The 18,630-nt window shown below is 46.1% G+C and overlaps 1 protein-coding gene across 2 annotated transcripts; it reads left to right on the forward strand.

Annotated features, from left to right (window-relative positions):
• The first annotated feature begins 993 nt into the window (after positions 1–993).
• Positions 994–9,357, forward strand: LOC117379922 (zinc finger BED domain-containing protein 4-like). Of its 2 annotated transcripts, none has more exons than XM_055226285.1 (5): positions 994–1,262; positions 4,073–5,364; positions 6,327–6,534; positions 7,135–7,289; positions 9,063–9,357. In XM_055226285.1, the coding sequence occupies exons 2-5, from the start codon at positions 4,076–4,078 to the stop codon at positions 9,274–9,276; spliced, it is 1,866 nt and encodes a 621-aa protein (XP_055082260.1). In that variant the 5' UTR covers positions 994–1,262; positions 4,073–4,075; the 3' UTR covers positions 9,277–9,357. The 2 variants fall into 2 exon arrangements, with proteins under 2 accessions (XP_055082260.1, XP_055082261.1); XM_055226286.1 differs by lacking the exon at positions 994–1,262 and adding an exon at positions 1,594–1,655.
• The last annotated feature ends 9,273 nt before the right edge of the window (positions 9,358–18,630 follow it).

The following is an 18,630-nucleotide window of genomic DNA, read 5'->3' on the forward strand; positions in this document are numbered from 1 at the left end:
GTCTGTGACCTTTGACCTCTTTAGGTTTAGGCTCCTCATGGGTCGTGTCTGGAGGGCAGAGCAGACAGAAGTCAAGAGTAATGTTACTTCAAAATAATAATACACAAGTACAAAGTAGTGCTCCAAGTGTAAGAAAAAGTATTTGAGAAAAGTACTCGAGTAGATGACATCTGTGAATTTAAACGACAAAACATGAAATGAAACTCAAAATGTGGAGTTTTCAAAGAGACAAAAATTATTCAAACTAAATCAGAAACATAAAAGTTCAGATCATTTCATAAAGTAATAATAATACTCGAGTAAGAGTACTGTTACACTGTACAGTACAATACTCGAGTAAGAGTACTGTTACACTGTACAACACAATACTCGAGTAAGAGTACTGTTACACTGTACAACACAATACTCGAGTAAGAGTACTGTTACTTCAATAAAATATAAATATTCAAATAGAAGTAAAAGTATGAAGCTAGAAAAGTACTCTGATAAATACAACTCAAACTCAAGTGAATGTAACAGAGTAAATATGTAACTGAGTCCGACCCAAATCTAGTCATATATTTTTATAGTTAATATTTGTTTACTCTTGTGTGTCTTTGTACTTTTCTGTTCTAATAAGACACATTTACTGACCTTAATAAAAGTTGTAGTTTTTTTTAATAATTATTTTTTTAAATCTTTTTTTCTTTTTTATTATTTTTTTTTAAGTTGTAGAGTTTTTTTTGTTTAATACTTCTTTTCTTCTTTTTTATTTATTTTTTTTTGTTGTAGAGTTTTCTTTTTGTTTAATACTTCTTTTTTATTTATTTGTTTTAGAGTTGTAGAGTTTATTGATTTATTTATTTTAAAGTTGTAGAGTTTTCTTTTTGTTTAATACTTCTTTTCTTCTTCTTTTCTATTTTTTATTTTTTAGTTGTAGAGTTTGAGGAGTCCAGCCCGCTGATGACGTCACTCGTGCTGTCTCGCGCACATGAGGAGTCTGAGGAGAAGCCTCACTCTGTAAACACATAAACTCCTCTTAAACTGCTTCCTGCCGCTGTTCTCCTGTAGGGGGCGCAGTAGTCTGGCGGTAAATGTCTTCAAACGCGCTGTCACACTTTAGATACACGTGTGAAGTGAGATTATTGAGCCGATTTTCGCCTTTGTTTGGCGTTGTGTTATCGGCCGATTTCTGCTCAGGCACATGTTTGGGCGACCACGTGACGGAAGGACCCGCGCAGGAAACAGCACAAACAAACACAGGACAAAGTTTGCACTAAAAGGTAGGATTTCAGTGTTTTTTGGTGATAAATGTGCGGTTTCCAGAGGCGGTGGAGTGTCGAGGCGTGAGTTTGTAACTGTCGAGTCATTTTAAACATTTTAAACATTAAAAACAGGACGAGTTTGTGCGTTTGAGAGATAAAGACACACACAGGCGCTTTTACAGGAGCACAGGCTGTGTCAGGGACAAACACACGCGCCTCTGTCTGTGACCTGCTGTGAACGGCTCCCCCAGAGCCGCTCCATCACTTTAGACTCACCCGAGAGCCGGAGCCTGCGCAGGAATCAGGAGAATCGATACTACAGCCAAACGTGACGTCAGCGCGCAAATGTCACGCAGCGTGCTCACGTCACAGGAGGATGAGTCCTCTGAATACATGTAATAAAAGTACTGTGTGAGTACTCTGAGTACATGTAATAAAAGTACTGTGTGAGTACTCTGAGTACATGTAATAAAAGTACTGTGTGAGTACTCTGAGTACATGTAATAAAAGTACTGTGTGAGTACTCTGAGTACATGTAATAAAAGTACTGTGTGAGTACTCTGAGTACGTGTAATAAAAGTACTGTGTGAGTACTCTGAATACTTGTAATAAAAGTACTGTGTGAGTACTCTGAATACTTGTAATAAAAGTACTGTGTGAGTACTCTGAATACTTGTAATAAAAGTACTGTGTGAGTACTCTGAATACTTGTAATAAAAGTACTGTGTGAGTACTCTGAATACTTGTAATAAAAGTACACTGAATATTCTGAATACTTGTAATAAAAGTACTGTTACATAAATAAATACTATAACTAAAGTACACAGAGTCTATAGTGTTTACAGTGGACATGTGCTGCCATTTGATTGGTCGACTAAAAAGGGGGCGTGGCAAATGTTCTCAAAACTATGACTTTATTACTATGACGTATGTATCTGAGTCAAACTGCACTCACTGGACTCGACCTGCAGGGGGAGCTCATGCAAAAACTACTGTTTATACTGTAAAAATACAAGGAAACTGTAGAATATATGAATAATTAAAATAATCCATCCATCCATTTTCTTCCTCTTATCCGGGGCCGGGTCGCGGGGGCAGCTCTAAACAGGGACTCCCAGACTTCCCTCACCCCAGACACGTCCTCCAGCTCCTCCGGTGGGACCCCAAGGCCAGAGAGACATAGTCCCTCCAGCGTGTCCTGGGTCTTCCCCGGGGCCTCCTCCCGGTGGGACATGCCCAGAACACCTCCCTAGGGAGGCGTCCAGGAGGCATCCTGAGCAGATGCCCGAGCCTCAGCTGCTCCTCTCGACATGTAGGAGCAGCGGCTCTACTCCGAGCTCCTCCCGTGTGACCGAGCTCCTCACCCTATTCCTAAGGGTGCGCCCGGCCACCCTAAGGAGGAAACCCATTTCAGCCGCTTGTATCCGCGATCTTGTCCTTTCGGTCATTACCCAAAGCTCATGACCATAGGTGAGGGTAGGAACGTAGATTGAGGTAAATCGGGAGCTTTGCCTTTGGGCTCAGCTCCTTCTTTACCACAACGGACCGATACAGCGACCGCATCACTGCAGACGCTGCACCGATCCGCCTGTCAATCTCACGCTCCATCCTTCCCTCACTCGTGAACAAGACCCCGAGATACTTGAACTCCTCCACTTGGGGCAGAGACTCACCACCCGGAGAGAGCAAACCACCTTTTTCTGGTCGAGAACCATGGCCTCGGATTTGGAGGAGCTGATTCTCATCCCAGACACTTCACACTCGGCTCAAACCGCCCCAGTGCTGCAGGTCCTGGCTCGATGAAGCATCAGGACAAACATCATCTGCAAACAGCAGAGATGAAATCCTGTGGTCCCCAAACCAGACCCAAACCGGACCCAAACCGGACCCCCTCCGGCCCCTGGCTGTGCCTAGAATACACATAATTAAAATAATAACCTGATAATTGATATTAATGTGTTTATTTGTACAGCTGGACTCACTGAGGCCACAGCCGCCCCGGGACAGAGGAGTTTAAATTGATGAAACAAGTATCGAAAATCAGACACTAATCGATTCTAAAACTGGTACCGAAACTAGATCCTCATTTTTCACAGGAATCGATACTGAAAAAGTGTGAGCTGTTTGTTTGTCCAGTATAAGACACAGACGAGTTTACCCCAGGCCCAGAGTGACCTGACCACTGCCCTCTCTCTCCCCTCCTCTCTTTCTCTTTTCTTTTCCTACATTCCTTCACAGTCTTTCTTTCCTCCTCCTCTCCTCATCTTCCCTGTAATCCTCCTCTTTCCTCTTCCTCCCTCCTCTCTCTTTCTCCCCATTCTTTTACCTCCTTCCTCTCCCACTTGCCCTCCCCTTACTCTCTCTCCTCCTTCCTCCCTTCTTCTCTCGTCTTCCCTGCTCTCTGCCCCTCTCTCTATTCCTTTACCATGTTTGTTTCCTCCTCCTCCCTCCTCTCTCTTTCTGCCCATTTTTTACCTCCCTCTTCTCCCACTAACCATCCCCTTACTCTCTCTCCTTCTCCGTCCCTCCCTCTCTCCTCTCCTCGTCTTTCCTCTTCTATCTCCCTCTATCCATTCCTTTACCGTATTTGTTTCCTCCTCCTCTTCCTCTCTCCTCCTCCATCTGTCCCTCCCTCACTCCTCCTCCTCTTCTCGTCTTTCCTCCTCTCTCCCTCTCTCCATTCCTTTACCTTTGACCACTATGTTTTTATCATCGTGGAATCGGTATCAATATCGGTATCGAGTCTGGAGTATCGATTCCATCCTTACCGAAGTGGAGTTTGACGTTTGTGCCGTTGTTGAGTTTGACTTTTATTTCTCGTTTTGCAGAAAATGCCCAAAAAGCTGTTTAACCCTTTGTGGCTCCACTTCACCGAGCCGATCCCGGGCCGAGGGAAGTGCGCCCACTGCGAGCAGACGGTCAGCATGGGCGCCACCGCGGGCAGGAACAAAAACACCACCAATCTATGGAAGCATTTGGAAAACCACCATTCCGAAGTCTTCCGGGAGGCCAAGAGGAGCAAGGAGGAGCTGAGCCGAGCCGCCGACGCATCTACGACCCAGAACATTATCGCTCAGATCGTCCCCAAAGAACCGCGGTCCGATAAATGGAAAGACACGGAGCTGAAATCCAAGAAAATCGATAAACTGATTGCGGAAATGTGCGCGACCGACGAGCAGCCGTTCACTGTAGTGTCCGGGAGAGGGTTTAAACGTCTGATCGCCGCTTTAGAACCAAAATACACCGTGAAGAGTGAACGATTTTACCGCTCTGATCTGTTGGAGAACCTGTATAAGAAAGTCCAAAGCTGCATCCGGACGCTCATCTCACCGAAAGGAACGAAGGAGCCGTTTTTGTCGTTCACCGCTGACAGCTCGCCCGGAGGAGCGGAGACCATGATGAGTTTAACCTGCCACTTTATCGACGACAAATGGGAGCGACGGCAGCTGGTTCTGCACGTTAAAGCCATGACGGACGCTAGCACGGTCAGCTACATCCACCAGTTTTTCCTCCCGCTGCTGAAGTACTGGAGCATCAACCAGACGAGGGTGTTTCTGGTGCTTCGAGACTGCGGCGCCGATGTTTCCGAGGAGCAAAGACTGGTGGAGGTGCCGGGGTTGAGCTGCGCGGCGCATTCGCTCCAAAACGTGATCGTAGAAGGAATCAACAGCCAGCAAGACGTCAAAGATGTCATCGCCAAAATCAGAGCGTGCGCCAGGCATTTTCAGCATTCGATACTAGCGAAACAGCGGCTAAAAGTGATCCAAGTAGAGCTCAACGTTCCTCAGAACGTCATGGTCCTGGACGATGCGTCGCGATGGATTTCGACGCTCCAAATGTTGAGGCGTACGCAAGAGCAAAAGAGGTCGCTCACGAGTTACGCTCAGAAGTACGGACATTTTGCTCCGCCGACGAACGAGGAGTGGGAGCTGATAAAAAGTATTGTTGAAACGCTGTCGCCGTTTGAGGAAGTGTCCAGAGACATTTGCACCAGCGCGTCGTCTCTGTCCTGCGTCATCCCGAGTGTCTCTGTCCTCAAAATGATCCTGCAGGCGGAGTGTGCGGCCAGTAGGGGCACCGCGACTCTGCGCCAGACCATGCTGCGCGGTTTGGAGCGCAGGTACGCAACCGTACGTTACTTATGCTTTGCGGTGACAGCAGTTGCCGTGGTGACACAATGCACACATTAGCAAACGCCGGCAGGTTTTAGAATGTCTGAAACTCAAAAAAAAAAAATACAAAAGAGACTTAAACAGCACATTTTCAGGAGCCTGTGATCAGTTAAAGATGAGAGTGACTCACTGAAAAACTGTTGGTTAATGCTAATGCTAATGCTAGCTTGTGAGTGTAATGTTATTTAAGGGACTAAAAGCACAAATGACCTGTTGTAGTTCAGATAACTCAGCTGTTTATGGTCAGATTGTGTTAAGACAAAGCTCAGATTAAAGTCTAACAGATTCAGACAGAGCAGTGCGTCCAGTTAGCGTCACAGCCCCAGAGAATGTGGATGACGTCAGCAGCAAAGGATCAATATTATAAGGCCTGGATAAAACATGGGTTGTGTTGCTGGGGCAAATGTGGCGGCCATCTTGTGAGAATAATTTAAAAACAAGTTAATTGATTAAAGTGTTTAAAGTGACACGTGCAGGTCAAAGGTCAAAGGTCCCGTGTCACACTAAACTGACAATGAGCTCCATGTTCTAACGCTGTTCCCTCCTCAAAAACAGACCTGAAGTTGTGTTTTGTTTCATTCACACATGTTTGAGTCACACTTTATTATTAGTCTGTAACGTCTCCAAAGATCAAAACGCGACGTTCCACCTTGTGATGTCATCAAGTGGGAGTTTTCAAGTGAACTCTTCCTCCTTTTACCTTTAGTTCAGTCGAGATAAGTGACAACTCCAGATTCTGGAATGATCCAAATGATTCTAGTGAAGGTGGAGTTTAAAAACACAGTGGAGCACTTCCTGTATCACCACATGATGACATCACAAGGTGGAACGGAGTGTTTTCAGTTTGAGGGAAGGGCCTAAATCTGCAGGGTTTGTGCGTTAAACGTGTGTTATTTTTGTCTCATTGGAGGTTCGCCAAACTGGAGGAGAGGAAGATTCTGGTTCTGGCAACGCTCCTCGACCCGCGATACAAATGCAACGTTCTGTCTGGAGACGCGCTCAACAACGCCCCCAAGTGGCTGAGCGAGGAGCACGCAGCGTGTTTGGCCCTGAAGGAGGAAGAGGAGGAGGGAGGAGGAGGAGGAGGAGGAGGAGGGGAGGAGGCGGGGAGTAAACAGGTAGGTCTGACGTGATCATAAAAATCGCTTATTAATCTAATGACGAGCTCCTTTTTGCAGAAACGACTACATAGACCATGATCCTTTGCTTCAATTCAGTGCAGAAAACAGGAAGAAATAACATCACACACAGACCTGGAGTTGTGTTTTGTTTCATTCTCACATGTTTAACACACAAACTCTGCAGATTTAGGCTGAAAACACTCCACACACCTTCATTTATAGAATCATCTGGATCATTTCAGTGAATCTGGAGTTGTCTCTTATCTCGACTGAACTAAAGGTAAAAGGAGGAAGAGTTCACTTGAAAACTACCACTTGATGACATCACAAGGTGGAACGTCGCATTTTGAGGTTTGTAGATGTGACAGACTAATAATAAAGTGTGACTCAAACGTGTGAATGAAACAAAACACAACTCCAGGTCTGTTTGTGATGAGATTAAACATTAGAACATGGATTAAAGCTGCAAGAGTCAAGATTATGATACAGGAGCTTTAAGCACTTTAAAATTTGGATTCTTTTGATGATGCTGTGTGTGTGTGTTTGTGTGTCTGTTTGTGTGTGTGTGTATATGTGTGTGTATATGTGTATGTACAGGTGTGTAAACAGGAGGAGGACGAGGTCAGACCGGGTGGAGCTGGTCTGGTGGAGCAGATCTTTGCCAGTCTCTTGGGTCAAGCTCCTCAAGAACACAGGAGCCCAGAGCTGTCAGGACAACTGGAGCAGTACCTCAACGAGCCGCTCATAGACCGGTACTACAGCGGGACTACAGCGGGACTACAGCGGGACTACAGAGAGACTACAGCGGGACTACAGAGAGACTACAGAGGGACTACAGCGGGACTACAGCGAGACTACAGAGAGACTACAGAGAGACTACAGCGGGACTACAGCGGGACTACAGCGGGACTACAGCGGGACTACAGAGAGACTACAGCGGGACTACAGAGAGACTACAGCAGGACTACAGCGGGACTACAGCAGGACTACAGCGGGACTACAGAGGGACTACAGCAGGACTACAGAGAGACTACAGAGGGACTACAGAGAGACTACAGAGGGACTACAGAGAGACTACAGCGGGACTACAGCAGGACTACAGCGGGACTACAGCGAGACTACAGAGGGACTACAGCGGGACTACAGCGGGACTACAGCGGGACTACAGCGAGACTACAGAGGGACTACAGCGGGACTACAGCGAGACTACAGAGGGACTACAGAGGGACTACTGAGAGACTACAGAGAGACTACAGAGAGACTACAGCAGGACTACAGCGGGACTACAGCAGGACTACAGCAGGACTACAGAGGGACTACAGCGGGACTACAGAGAGACTACAGCAGGACTACAGCGGGACTACAGCGGGACTACAGCAGGACTACAGCGGGACTACAGAGGGACTACAGCAGGACTACAGAGAGACTACAGCGGGACTACAGAGAGACTACAGCGGGACTACAGAGGGACTACAGCGGGACTACAGCGGGACTACAGAGGGACTACAGCGGGACTACAGCAGGACAACAGCGGGACTACAGCGGGACTACAGAGAGACTACAGCGGGACTACAGAGGGACTACAGCGGGACTACAGCGGGACTACAGCGGGACTACAGAGGGACTACAGCGGGACTACAGAGGGACTACAGCAGGACTACAGAGGGACTACAGAGAGACTACAGCAGGACTACAGAGGGACTACAGAGAGACTACAGCAGGACTACAGAGGGACTACAGCGGGAGTACAGAGGGACTACAGCAGGACTACAGAGAGACTACAGAGGGACTACAGAGAGACTACAGAGGGACTACAGCGGGACTACAGAGGGACTACAGCAGGACTACAGAGAGACTACAGCGGGACTACAGCAGGACTACAGAGGGACTACAGCGGGACCACAGCAGGACTACAGAGGGACTACAGCGGGACCACAGCAGGACTACAGAGGGACTACAGCGGGACTACAGAGGGACTACAGCGGGACTACAGCGGGACTACAGCGGGACTACAGAGGGACTACAGAGAGACTACAGAGGGACTACAGCGGGACTACAGCGGGACTACAGCGGGACTACAGAGGGACTACAGAGAGACTACAGAGGGACTACAGAGAGACTACAGCGGGACTAAACCAGGTCTAAACCAGGACTAAACCAGGACTAAACCAGGTCTAAACCAGGTCTAAACCAGGACTAAACCAGGTCTAAACCAGGTCTAAACCAGGACTAAACCAGGTCTAAACCAGGTCTAAACCAGGACTAAACCAGGTCTAAACCAGGACTAAATCAGGTCTAAACCAGGACTAAATCAGGTCTAAACCAGGACTAAACCAGGTCTAAACCAGGTCTAAACCAGGACTAAATCAGGTCTAAACCAGGTCTAAACCAGGACTAAACCAGGTCTAAACCAGGTCTAAACCAGGACTAAACCAGGACTTGTGTAGAGCTGTTTGGGTTTTGTCACATGACTCTTACATATTGCTGTAAATTCTGTAGTATAAACCTCGTTGTGTTGTTGACAGGAAGTTCGGCGACCCTCTGGGCTGGTGGCGCGCTAACACTCTGAGGTTTGACCTTTTGGCCCCTCTGGCTCGCCGTCTGCTGTCGGCTCCTCCGGCGTCCGTCCCGGGACAGAGGAGCGTCGACGCCAGAGAGGAGACGCGAGACGGGGACGAGAACGCAGAAAAACTGTACTTCCTCAAACACAACCTGCCGCTCATCAGATGGGAATACTGAACTTTAAGACAGATGTGCCAGATGCCCTCCCATGAGCCTCCTGTGTCCCTGTCTGTCAGATGCCCTCCCATGAGCCTCCTGTGTCCCTGTCTGTCAGATGCCCTCCCTGATGCTGTGGATGACTTTGACTCTGATGAACACATTTTATATTTTTTATTTGTATTTTTACTCATTTCTGTGGCGAGTTTGGTTCCGGCCTCATTCGTGTTGTTATAGATTTGACATAAGTCCTAAACTGTGACTCTAATCCAGTGGAAAATGTGAACGCAGTACTTAAAGAGGAGGTGTTTACTTCTACCGAGTATTAACGAGGGAGTATTTCCTTCTGTGGGGTATTAACTGTGACACTTCACATTTAGATCACCTTGTTTTATTGTTTTGAAAATGCTAAATTCATCCAAAAACAATGTATTAACGTGTTTTATAAGTTTTCAGTTTAGTTTTTGCTCTCTGTGCTAAGCCCCTCCCCCTTCAGAGCACCATCACAACACAATCAGCCGCATCGCACTAATGAAACTCCTGCACATCACACCAGGTTTGTGAAGTCGTAGTGCACAGTTTTGTATTGTGTTTTTGTTTTTTTATGGAGTCATGTGGAGCGTGGGTGGTGTAGGCTTGTGGGCGGAGCCTCGTACAAGCTCGTACTGCTAACCGTAACGTGGGTTTGAATAGGATGGCACGGATGACGTCCAAAACCTCTTCATGTTTTTGAGGGAACAGTGTTAGAACAAGAGAGAAAAAACAAAAGGTCAATTTTTAAGACGCCTCCTCTTTAAGTTCCACTGTCACATTCACATCAGTGCAGCACAGTGCCACACCACATGAGGGTCTGGGGTTTGATTCCCCCAGGCCTTTTATGCGAACTTTGACCTTTCTGGACATGTGGGTCGGCCATAACTCTGACTGTACATTCAGACTAGTTTGGTCAGTAATTCATCTGCAAGTGCCAAACTCAGGTCTAAACCAGGTCTAAACCAGGTCTAAACCAGGTCCAAACCAGGTCTAAACCAGGTCTAAACCAGGTCTAAACCAGGTCTAAACCAGGTCTAAACCAGGTCTAAACCAGGTCCAAACCAGGTCCAAACCAGGTCTAAACCAGGACTAAACCAGGTCTAAACCAGGTCTAAACCAGGTCTAAACCAGGTCTGAACCAGGACTAAACCAGGTCTAAACCAGGTCTAAACCAGGTCTAAACCAGGTCCAAACCAGGTCCAAACCAGGTCTAAACCAGGACTAAACCAGGTCCAAACCAGGTCTGACCCAGGACGTACGTTTGGTGCAGCCTCTGGTTCGGGGGGACCAGGTCCATCCTTCGCAGCAGCGTCCTTCACACACGTTTGGTCTGAAAAACACAAAATAATAATCATTATGTTTTATTCTTGTTGCTCTTTATAGTCGAAGTCTCTCAAAGCTCCACACTGTGGCATTATTCACTCACTCCACACTCTGTGATGATAAAGTTTGTCTTAAGCTCCTATTGTAGCCACAGCTGCCCTGGGGCAGACTGACAGAGGAGAGGCTGTCAGTCTGCACCAGGGCCACAAACGAGGATGGACCAGTGTCCAAACATCCTGATGTGAATGTACCTGTGTGTGTCCCCCAGACTCAGCAGGGACCAGGTCAGATCTGTGCATCGGCCCCTCAGTCACTCCAGGCACCCACACTGGGCACAGGGGTCAAGTGTCACAATGATGTCCTGGTCCAGTCACGTTTTGGTCCTGGTTCAGTCCTGGTTCAGTCCTGGTTCAGTCCTGTTTTGGTCCTGGTTCAGTCCTGGTTCTGTCCTGTTTTGGTCCTGGTTTAGTCCTGGTTCAGTCCTGTTTTGGTCCTGGTTTAGTCCTGGTTCAGTCCTGTTTTGGTCCTGGTTTAGTCCTGGTTCAGTCCTGTTTTGGTCCAGTCTTTGGTCCTGTTTTGGTCCGGTCTTTGGTCCGGTCTTTGGTCCTGTTTTGGTCCTGGTTTTGGTCCTGGTTTAGTCCTGGTTCTGTCCTGTTTTGGTCCAGTCTTTGGTCCTGTTTTGGTCCTGTCTTTGGTCCAGGGGCTTTCCTCATTAGTCACAGTGCAGTGGTCTCTTTGTGTCCAGAGCTCAGACTGTGTCACTCCCTCGACTCAAACTCTGCTCCTCCATTTTACAAAACATCTGTGATGAAAAACAGGAAATAAAAAGAAATAAAAAGAAATAAAAGGACGGCCCAAATATCTGCTACAGCAAAGAGATCGATATCAGTCCCACCATGACAAGACCATATTTAGATCAAAGGTTTTGTTCTGTTAGTCCTGGTTTAGTCCTGGTTTAGACCTGGTTTAGTCCTGGTTTAGTCCTGGTTCAGTCCTGGTTCAGTCCTGGTTTAGTCCTGGTTTAGTCCTGGTTTAGTCCTGGTTTAGTCCTGGTTCAGTCTTGGTTTAGTCCTGGTTCAGTCCTGGTTCAGTCCTGGTTCAGTCTTGGTTTAGTCCTGGTTCAGTCCTGGTTCAGTCCTGGTTTAGTCCTGGTTCAGTCCTGGTTTAGACCTGGTTCAGTCCTTGTTTAGTCCTGGTTTAGTCCTGGTTTAATCCTGGTTCAGTCCTGGTTTACTCCTAGTTCAGTCCTGGTTTAGACCTGGTTCAGTCCTTGTTTAGTCCTGGTTTAGTCCTGGTTTAGTCCTGGTTCACACGTCTCAGTTGTGTGTTTCTTGTGTGTTTCTTGTGTGTTTCTTGTGTGTTTCTTGTGGATTCTTGGAGGTGTGTTGCGTCTTTGACAAACACAGCTCTGTTTGTGAAGGACATAAAAGCCCTCGCACCTCCATCTGACCTCTGACCTTTGTACGGCGGCCCACAGAGGACAAACTACAGCTCCACACCAACTCACTCCAAATACACACCACAAACCTCCCGCTGTGTTCATCCAACCACAGCTGGGAGGGCATCTGACACACAGGGACACAGGAGGATTATGGGAGGGCATCTGACACACAGTAGTCCTTCTTTCTTCAGATCTCATTTTTGGTGCGCACAGTTGTCTTCATGAAAACATCTGTCTGTATGATTATTGATCCTTTACAGCTGACGTCATCCACATTCTCTGGGGCTGTGATGCTAACTGGAGGCACTGCTCTGTCTGAATCTGTTAGACTTTAATCTGAGTTTAGCTTAACACAATCTGACCATAAAGAGCTGAGTTATCTGAACTACAACAGGTGATTTGTGCTTTTAAACAAGTCCCTCAAATAACATTACAGTCACAAGCTAGCATTAGCATTAGCGTTAGCATTAGCCAACAGTTTTTCAGTGAGTCGCTCTCAGCTTTTGGGTAAAATCTAACTCGTAAACGCTCGGACTGACCACAGGCTCCTCAAAATGTGCTCTTTTAAAAAAATCACTTGTGCATTTTTTCTTAAAGTCTCTGCACGGTCACTGCTGAACATTACACCACAGACACACACGTAGAACACCCCCGGCGTGACGTCAGCGCTGAGTGTGAGTATGTACACACATGTTCACGTGACTTTTTCAGTAATCTCGTATAACTCCAGAAATCAGGTAAAGATCAGGATTATTGGTGTGTGTGAACAGAGAGAACTCCAGATCAGATCACCGCCACGTTTAGTTTGTTATAAGACGAATGAAATGACGTGGAAACGGCAAAATCAGCTCGTTTCTTTCAGATCATCGTCCCGCAGATCAGTCACATCAGATTTTAAGGTTTGAACGTCATTTGAATCACTTTAAAGCTCCTGTATCACATAAACTGACTCTTGCAGCTTTAATCCATGTTCTAATGTTTAATCTCATCACAATCAGACCTGGAGTTGTGTTTTGTTTCATTCACACATGTTTGAGTCACACTTTATTATTAGTCTGTTACATCTACAAAGATCAAAATGCGACGTTCCACCTTGTGATGTCATCAAGTGGTAGTTTTCAACAGTTTCTTTTACCTTTAGTTCAGTCGAGATAAGAGACAACTCCAGATGAAATGGATTCTATAAATGAAGGTGTGTGGAGTTTAAAAACACAGTGGAGCACTTCCTGTATCACCACTTGATGACATCACAAGGTGGAGCAGAGTGTTAACAGAGTGGTATGGGCCCTTTAAAGTGCAGAAATATGATTATAATCGGATTGTTCCACTGTCGTCTCTTATGTCTCTGTCTCTGTTTTACATTAAACTCACAGCAGCTTCAGTCTTTTCTGTGTGTTTTTGTGATCTCGTGTGTGTCTGTGTGTGTGTGTGTGTGTGTGTGTAAGCTCATATTTTTGTGCTCGTGTGTGTTCTCTGTCCCGTGTGTCTGTGTGTGCGAGGTGACACTCTGAGTGACAGCTGTGTCTCAGTGTGTGTCTCTGTGTGTCCCTGTGTGTGTCTCAGTGTGTGTCTTAGTGTGTGTCTCAGTGTGTGTCTCTGTGTGTGTCTCAGTGTGTGTCCCTGTGTGTGTCTCAGTGTATGTCTTAGTGTGTGTCTCAGTGTGTGTCTCTGTGTGTGTCTCAGTGTGTGTCCCTGTGTGTGTCTCAGTGTATGTCTTAGTGTGTGTCTCAGTGTGTGTCTCTGTGTGTGTCTCTGTGTGTCTCAGTGTGTGTCTCTGTGTGTGTCTGTGTGTGTCTCAGTGTGTGTCTCTGTGTGTGTCTCAGTGTGTGTCTCTGTGTGTCTCAGTGTGTGTCCCTGTGTGTGTCTGTGTGTGTGTCCCTGTTTGTGTCTCAGTGTGTGTCTCAGTGTCTGTGTCAGTGTGTGTCCCTGTGTGTGTCCCTGTGTGTGTCTCTGTCTCAGTGTGTGTCTCTGTGTGTGTCTCAGTGTGTGTCTCAGTGTGTGTCTCAGTGTGTGTCTCAGTGTGTGTGTGTCTCTGTGTGTGTCTCAGTGTGTGTCTCAGTGTGTGTCTCAGTGTGTGTCTCTGTGTGTCTCAGTGTGTGTGTCTCAGTGTGTGTCCCTGTGTGTGTCTCTGTGTGTGTGTCTGTGTGTGTCTCAGTGTGTGTCTCAGTGTGTGTGTCTCTGTGTGTGTCTCAGTGTGTGTCTCAGTGTGTGTCTCAGTGTGTGTCTTCAGGACACTTTAAAGGGCCATATGACTCTACTCCACCTTGTGATGTCATCATGTGGTGACACTGCTCCACTGTGTTTTTAAACTCCACACACCTTCACCTTCAAACACCTAGAATCATTTGAACTAAATTTAAAAGGAGCTGTTCAGTGAAACTACCACTTGATGACATCACAAGGTGGAACGGGGCATCATAAACATTTGATCACCACATGGACCGACACTGTGCCTTTTTAGAGCTGAGGTCATGACCTTTGTGGCTGTTAGTCTATTTGGGTCTAGCCCTGGTTCAGTCCAAGTTTAGTCCTGGTTTAGTCCATGTTTAGTCCTGGTATAGTCCAGGTTTAGTCCTGGTATAGTCCAGGTTTAGTCCATGTTTAGTCCATGTTTAGTCCTGGTTTAGTCCTGGTTTAGTCCTGGTTTAGTCCATGTTTAGTCCAGGTTTAGTCCAGGTTTAGTCCAGGTTTAGTCCTGGTTTAGTCCAGATTTAGTCCTGGTTTAGTCCTGGTTTAGTCCTGGTTTAGTCCAGGTTTAGTCCTGGTTTAGTCCAGGTTTAGTCCAGGTTTAGTCCTGGTTTAGTCCTGGTTTAGTCCATGTTGAGTCCATGTTTAGTCCTGGTTTAGTCCAGGTTTAGTCCATGTTTAGTCCTGGTTTAGTCCATGTTTAGTCCAGGTTTACTCCAGGTTTAGTCCAGGTTTAGTCCAGGTTTAGTCCTGGTTTAGTCCATGTTTAGTCCAGGTTTAGTCCTGGTTTAGTCCAGGTTTAGTCCTGGTTTAGTCATGGTTTAGTCCATGTTTAGTCCTGGTTTAGTCCAGGTTTAGTCCTGGTTTAGTCCAGGTTTAGTCCAGGTTTAGTCCTGGTTTAGTCCTGGTTTAGTCCTGGTTTAGTCCATGTTTAGTCCAGGTTTAGTCCATGTTTAGTCCAGGTTTAGTCCTGGTTTAGTCCAGGTTTAGTCCTGGTTTAGTCCAGGTTTAGTCCAGGTTTAGTCCTGGTTTAGTCCTGGTTTAGTCCAGGTTTACTCCAGGTTTAGTCCTGGTTTAGTCCTGGTTTAGTCCTGGTTTAGTCCTGGTTTAGTCCATGTTTAGTCCAGGTTTAGTCCAGGTTTAGTCCTGGTTTAGTCCAGGTTTAGTCCAGGTTTAGTCCTGGTTTAGTCCTGGTTTAGTCCTGGTTTAGTCCATGTTTAGTCCAGGTTTAGTCCTGGTTTAGTCCAGGTTTAGTCCTGGTTTAGTCCAGGTTTAGTCCAGGTTTAGTCCTGGTTTAGTCCTGGTTTAGTCCTGGTTTAGTCCAGGTTTAGTCCAGGTTTAGTCCAGGTTTAGTCCAGGTTTAGTCTTCTTGGCCCATACAGACCATAATATAAACTATATCATGACCCACACTGTGCATAAATTCGCTCTAGTGACTGAGGCAGACTGACCCGCGGACAACAGCTGTCCTGTGCATCCCGTGCGTCCCGTGCGCAGGTCCTCTGTCCCCGTCCTCGCGCACAGGTGGCTCGGCTCGTGCGCTGCGTCTTGGTGCGTAAAGCGCGAGGAAGAGCCACGCGAGGAGCACGGCCCGCAGCATGTCTGTCCCACAGGTGAGGAGGCGCGCTGTCTCTGGGACTGTCCCCGGCTCTGTGCGTCTGTCCCCGGGTCCCTCTCTGTTTCTGTCCCGGGTCTCTGTCTCTGTCCCCGTGTGTCTGTGTCCGCAGTGAGACCTGTGTGAATGGGACCAGCGCGAGGGGCCACAGGGGGACACGAGCACCGGCCCCGCAGCCAATCACAGGACAGAGAGCGGGACATCAGCCAATGAGAGGAGGACAGTGAAAAACACGATTAATCCCGGAGCAGGACAGAGGAAAAGGAGGTGAACGGGTTTGAGCAGAGACACAACACATGGACCTGGGTCTGTCTGTAGATCACACTCAAATACAAATACTTTATACATTCATAAAAAGTACATTTATTGTGCCAATGTCCATGTCCTTTTCAGACTCTGGGGACATCGGGGTGTCTTCTACTGATGGAAACACTGGGATTTTGTGTGTGACATTAGTCCACAGTGAAGAGATGTGGAGGAATCACCAGAACACTGCAGTTTTACTACGTCTACACTGTTTAGTCCTGGTTTAGTCCAGGTTTAGTCCAGGTTTAGTCCATGTTTAGTCCATGTTTAGTCCTGGTTTAGTCCTGGTTTAGTCCTGGTTTAGTCCTGGTTTAGTCCATGTTTAGTCCATGTTTAGTCCTGGTTTAGTCCTGGTTTAGTCCTGGTTTAGTCCTGGTTTAGTCCTGGTTTAGTCCTGGTTTAGTCCTGGTTTAGTCCTGGTTTAGTCCAGGTTTAGTCCTGGTTTAGTCCTGGTTCAGTCCAGGTTTAGTCCAGGTTTAGTCCTGGTTTAGTCCTGGTTTAGTCCAGGTTTAGTCCATGTTTAGTCCATGTTTAGTCCTGGTTTAGTCCTGGTTTAGTCCTGGTTTAGTCCATGTTTAGTCCATGTTTAGTCCTGGTTCAGTCCAGGTTTAGTCCTGATTGAGTCCTGGTTTAGTCCTGGTTTAGTCCTGGTTTAGTCCTGGTTTAGTCCATGTTTAGTCCATGTTTAGTCCTGGTTTAGTCCTGGTTTAGTCCTGGTTTAGTCCAGGTTTAGTCCTGGTTTAGTCCTGGTTCAGTCCAGGTTTAGTCCAGGTTTAGTCCTGGTTTAGTCCTGGTTTAGTCCAGATTTAGTGCAGGTTTAGTCCAGGTTTAGTCCTGGTTTAGTCCTGGTTCAGTCCAGGTTTAGTCCAGGTTTAGTCCTGGTTCAGTCCAGGTTTAGTCCTGGTTTAGTTCAGGTTTAGTCCAGGTTTAGTCCAGGTTTACTCCTGGTTTAGTCCTGGTTCAGTCCATGTTTAGTCCATGTTTAGTCCTGGTTTAGTCCTGGTTTAGTCCTGGTTTAGTCCAGGTTTAGTCCTGGTTTAGTCCTGGTTTAGTCCTGGTTCAGTCCTGGTTCAGTCCAGGTTTAGTCCAGGTTTAGTCCATGTTTAGTCCTGGTTTAGTCCTGGTTTAGTCCTGGTTTAGTCCATGTTTAGTCCTGGTTTAGTCCTGGTTGAGTCCTGGTTTAGTCCTGGTTTAGTCCTGGTTGAGTCCTGGTTTAGTCCTGGTTTAGTCCATGTTTAGTCCTGGTTTAGTCCAGGTTTAGTCCTGGTTTAGTCCAGGTTTAGTCCTGGTTCAGTCCAGGTTTAGTCCTGGTTCAGTCCAGGTTTACTCCTGGTTTAGTCCTGGTTCAGTCCAGGTTTAGTCCAGGTTTAGTCCAGGTTTACTGCTGTTAAACTGAATTAATCCAGAGAAAATCCTCGTGCTGCAGCTCTAAGTGTAATGAATCATAACTATTGTGTAACTCAGACATGTTTTGGTTCTTGTTTACTGTTTTGGTCCTTGTTTACTGTTTTGGTTCTTGTTTACTGTTTTGGTTCTTGTTTACTGTTTTGTTCTTGTTTACTGTTTTGGTTCTTGTTTACTGTTTTGTTCTTGTTTACTGTTTTGGTCCTTGTTTACTGTTTTGGTTCTTGTTTACTGTTTTGTTCTTGTTTACTGTTTTGGTTCTTGTTTACTGTTTTGGTTCTTGTTTACTGTTTTGGTTCTTGTTTACTGTTTTGGTTCTTGTTTACTGTTTTGTTCTTGTTTACTGTTTTGTTCTTGTTTACTGTTTTGGTCCTTGTTTACTGTTTTGGTTCTTGTTTACATCGTGTCCAATCAAAATGTCAAATTTAAACTTGTCATATGCACTTTAAAGAGGACAGATGCTTTTTCTGGTTTATGTAGAATATATCAACGTAAATAAAGCCACAGTATGTAACTTTTAACCAGAAACTAGACTAAAATGTAAAAAAAAAAAAAAAAAAGACATTAGACAGTACAAAGACAGTACTTTCATCTTGGTTGTGTTGTTACATTGAAAAACAGGCCTCCTCCTGTGAGCAGGCTCGCATCTCCACAAACCTGACTCTTGGCCTGGATACAGTGAATAGCCTCCTCCTTTATTTGTTTGTTTGTTTGTTGTTCCTTTGGCGATAATATTCCACTATATGACATAAAACGTATCTATGTCCATGCACAATGTTCTGTAGTGTGGTTTTAACTGTTTTATTTCCATGGAAACACCAGGTGACTTTAATTCCACAGTGAAAACAGCTCAGATTTTGATTTAAACTTTGCCTCAGTGTTTGTTTGTTGTTGTTTTTTTTTACCTTATACTACTATGCTGAATGAAATAAAGGCGTCCCCAGTCTTTGTGCAGTGGTTATAACAGTTTAAAGTCATTTAAAAGTCGTTAAATTAACCTTTGACCTGGTTTCTTCCGGTGTGTCTCCGCTCCTGCTGGTGGCGCTGTGGCTCCATGTTCCTCCAC

The sequence above is a fragment of the Periophthalmus magnuspinnatus genome, chromosome 13 (genome assembly GCF_009829125.3).
Source record: "Periophthalmus magnuspinnatus isolate fPerMag1 chromosome 13, fPerMag1.2.pri, whole genome shotgun sequence".
NCBI lineage: Eukaryota > Metazoa > Chordata > Actinopteri > Gobiiformes > Gobiidae > Periophthalmus > Periophthalmus magnuspinnatus.

What these genes read in the sequence shown, in the direction of transcription:
- LOC117379922 (XM_055226285.1), top strand. Translation starts at nt 4,076, where the DNA reads ATGCCCAAAAAGCTGTTTAACCCTTTGTGGCTCCACTTCACCGAGCCG. An exon ending in AGGAGGCGGGGAGTAAACAG is followed by an intron (nt 6,535 to 7,134) that starts GTAGGTCTGACG and finishes GTGTATGTACAG; the next exon opens with GTGTGTAAACAGGAGGAGGA. An exon ending in AACGAGCCGCTCATAGACCG is followed by an intron (nt 7,290 to 9,062) that starts GTACTACAGCGG and finishes TGTTGTTGACAG; the next exon opens with GAAGTTCGGCGACCCTCTGG.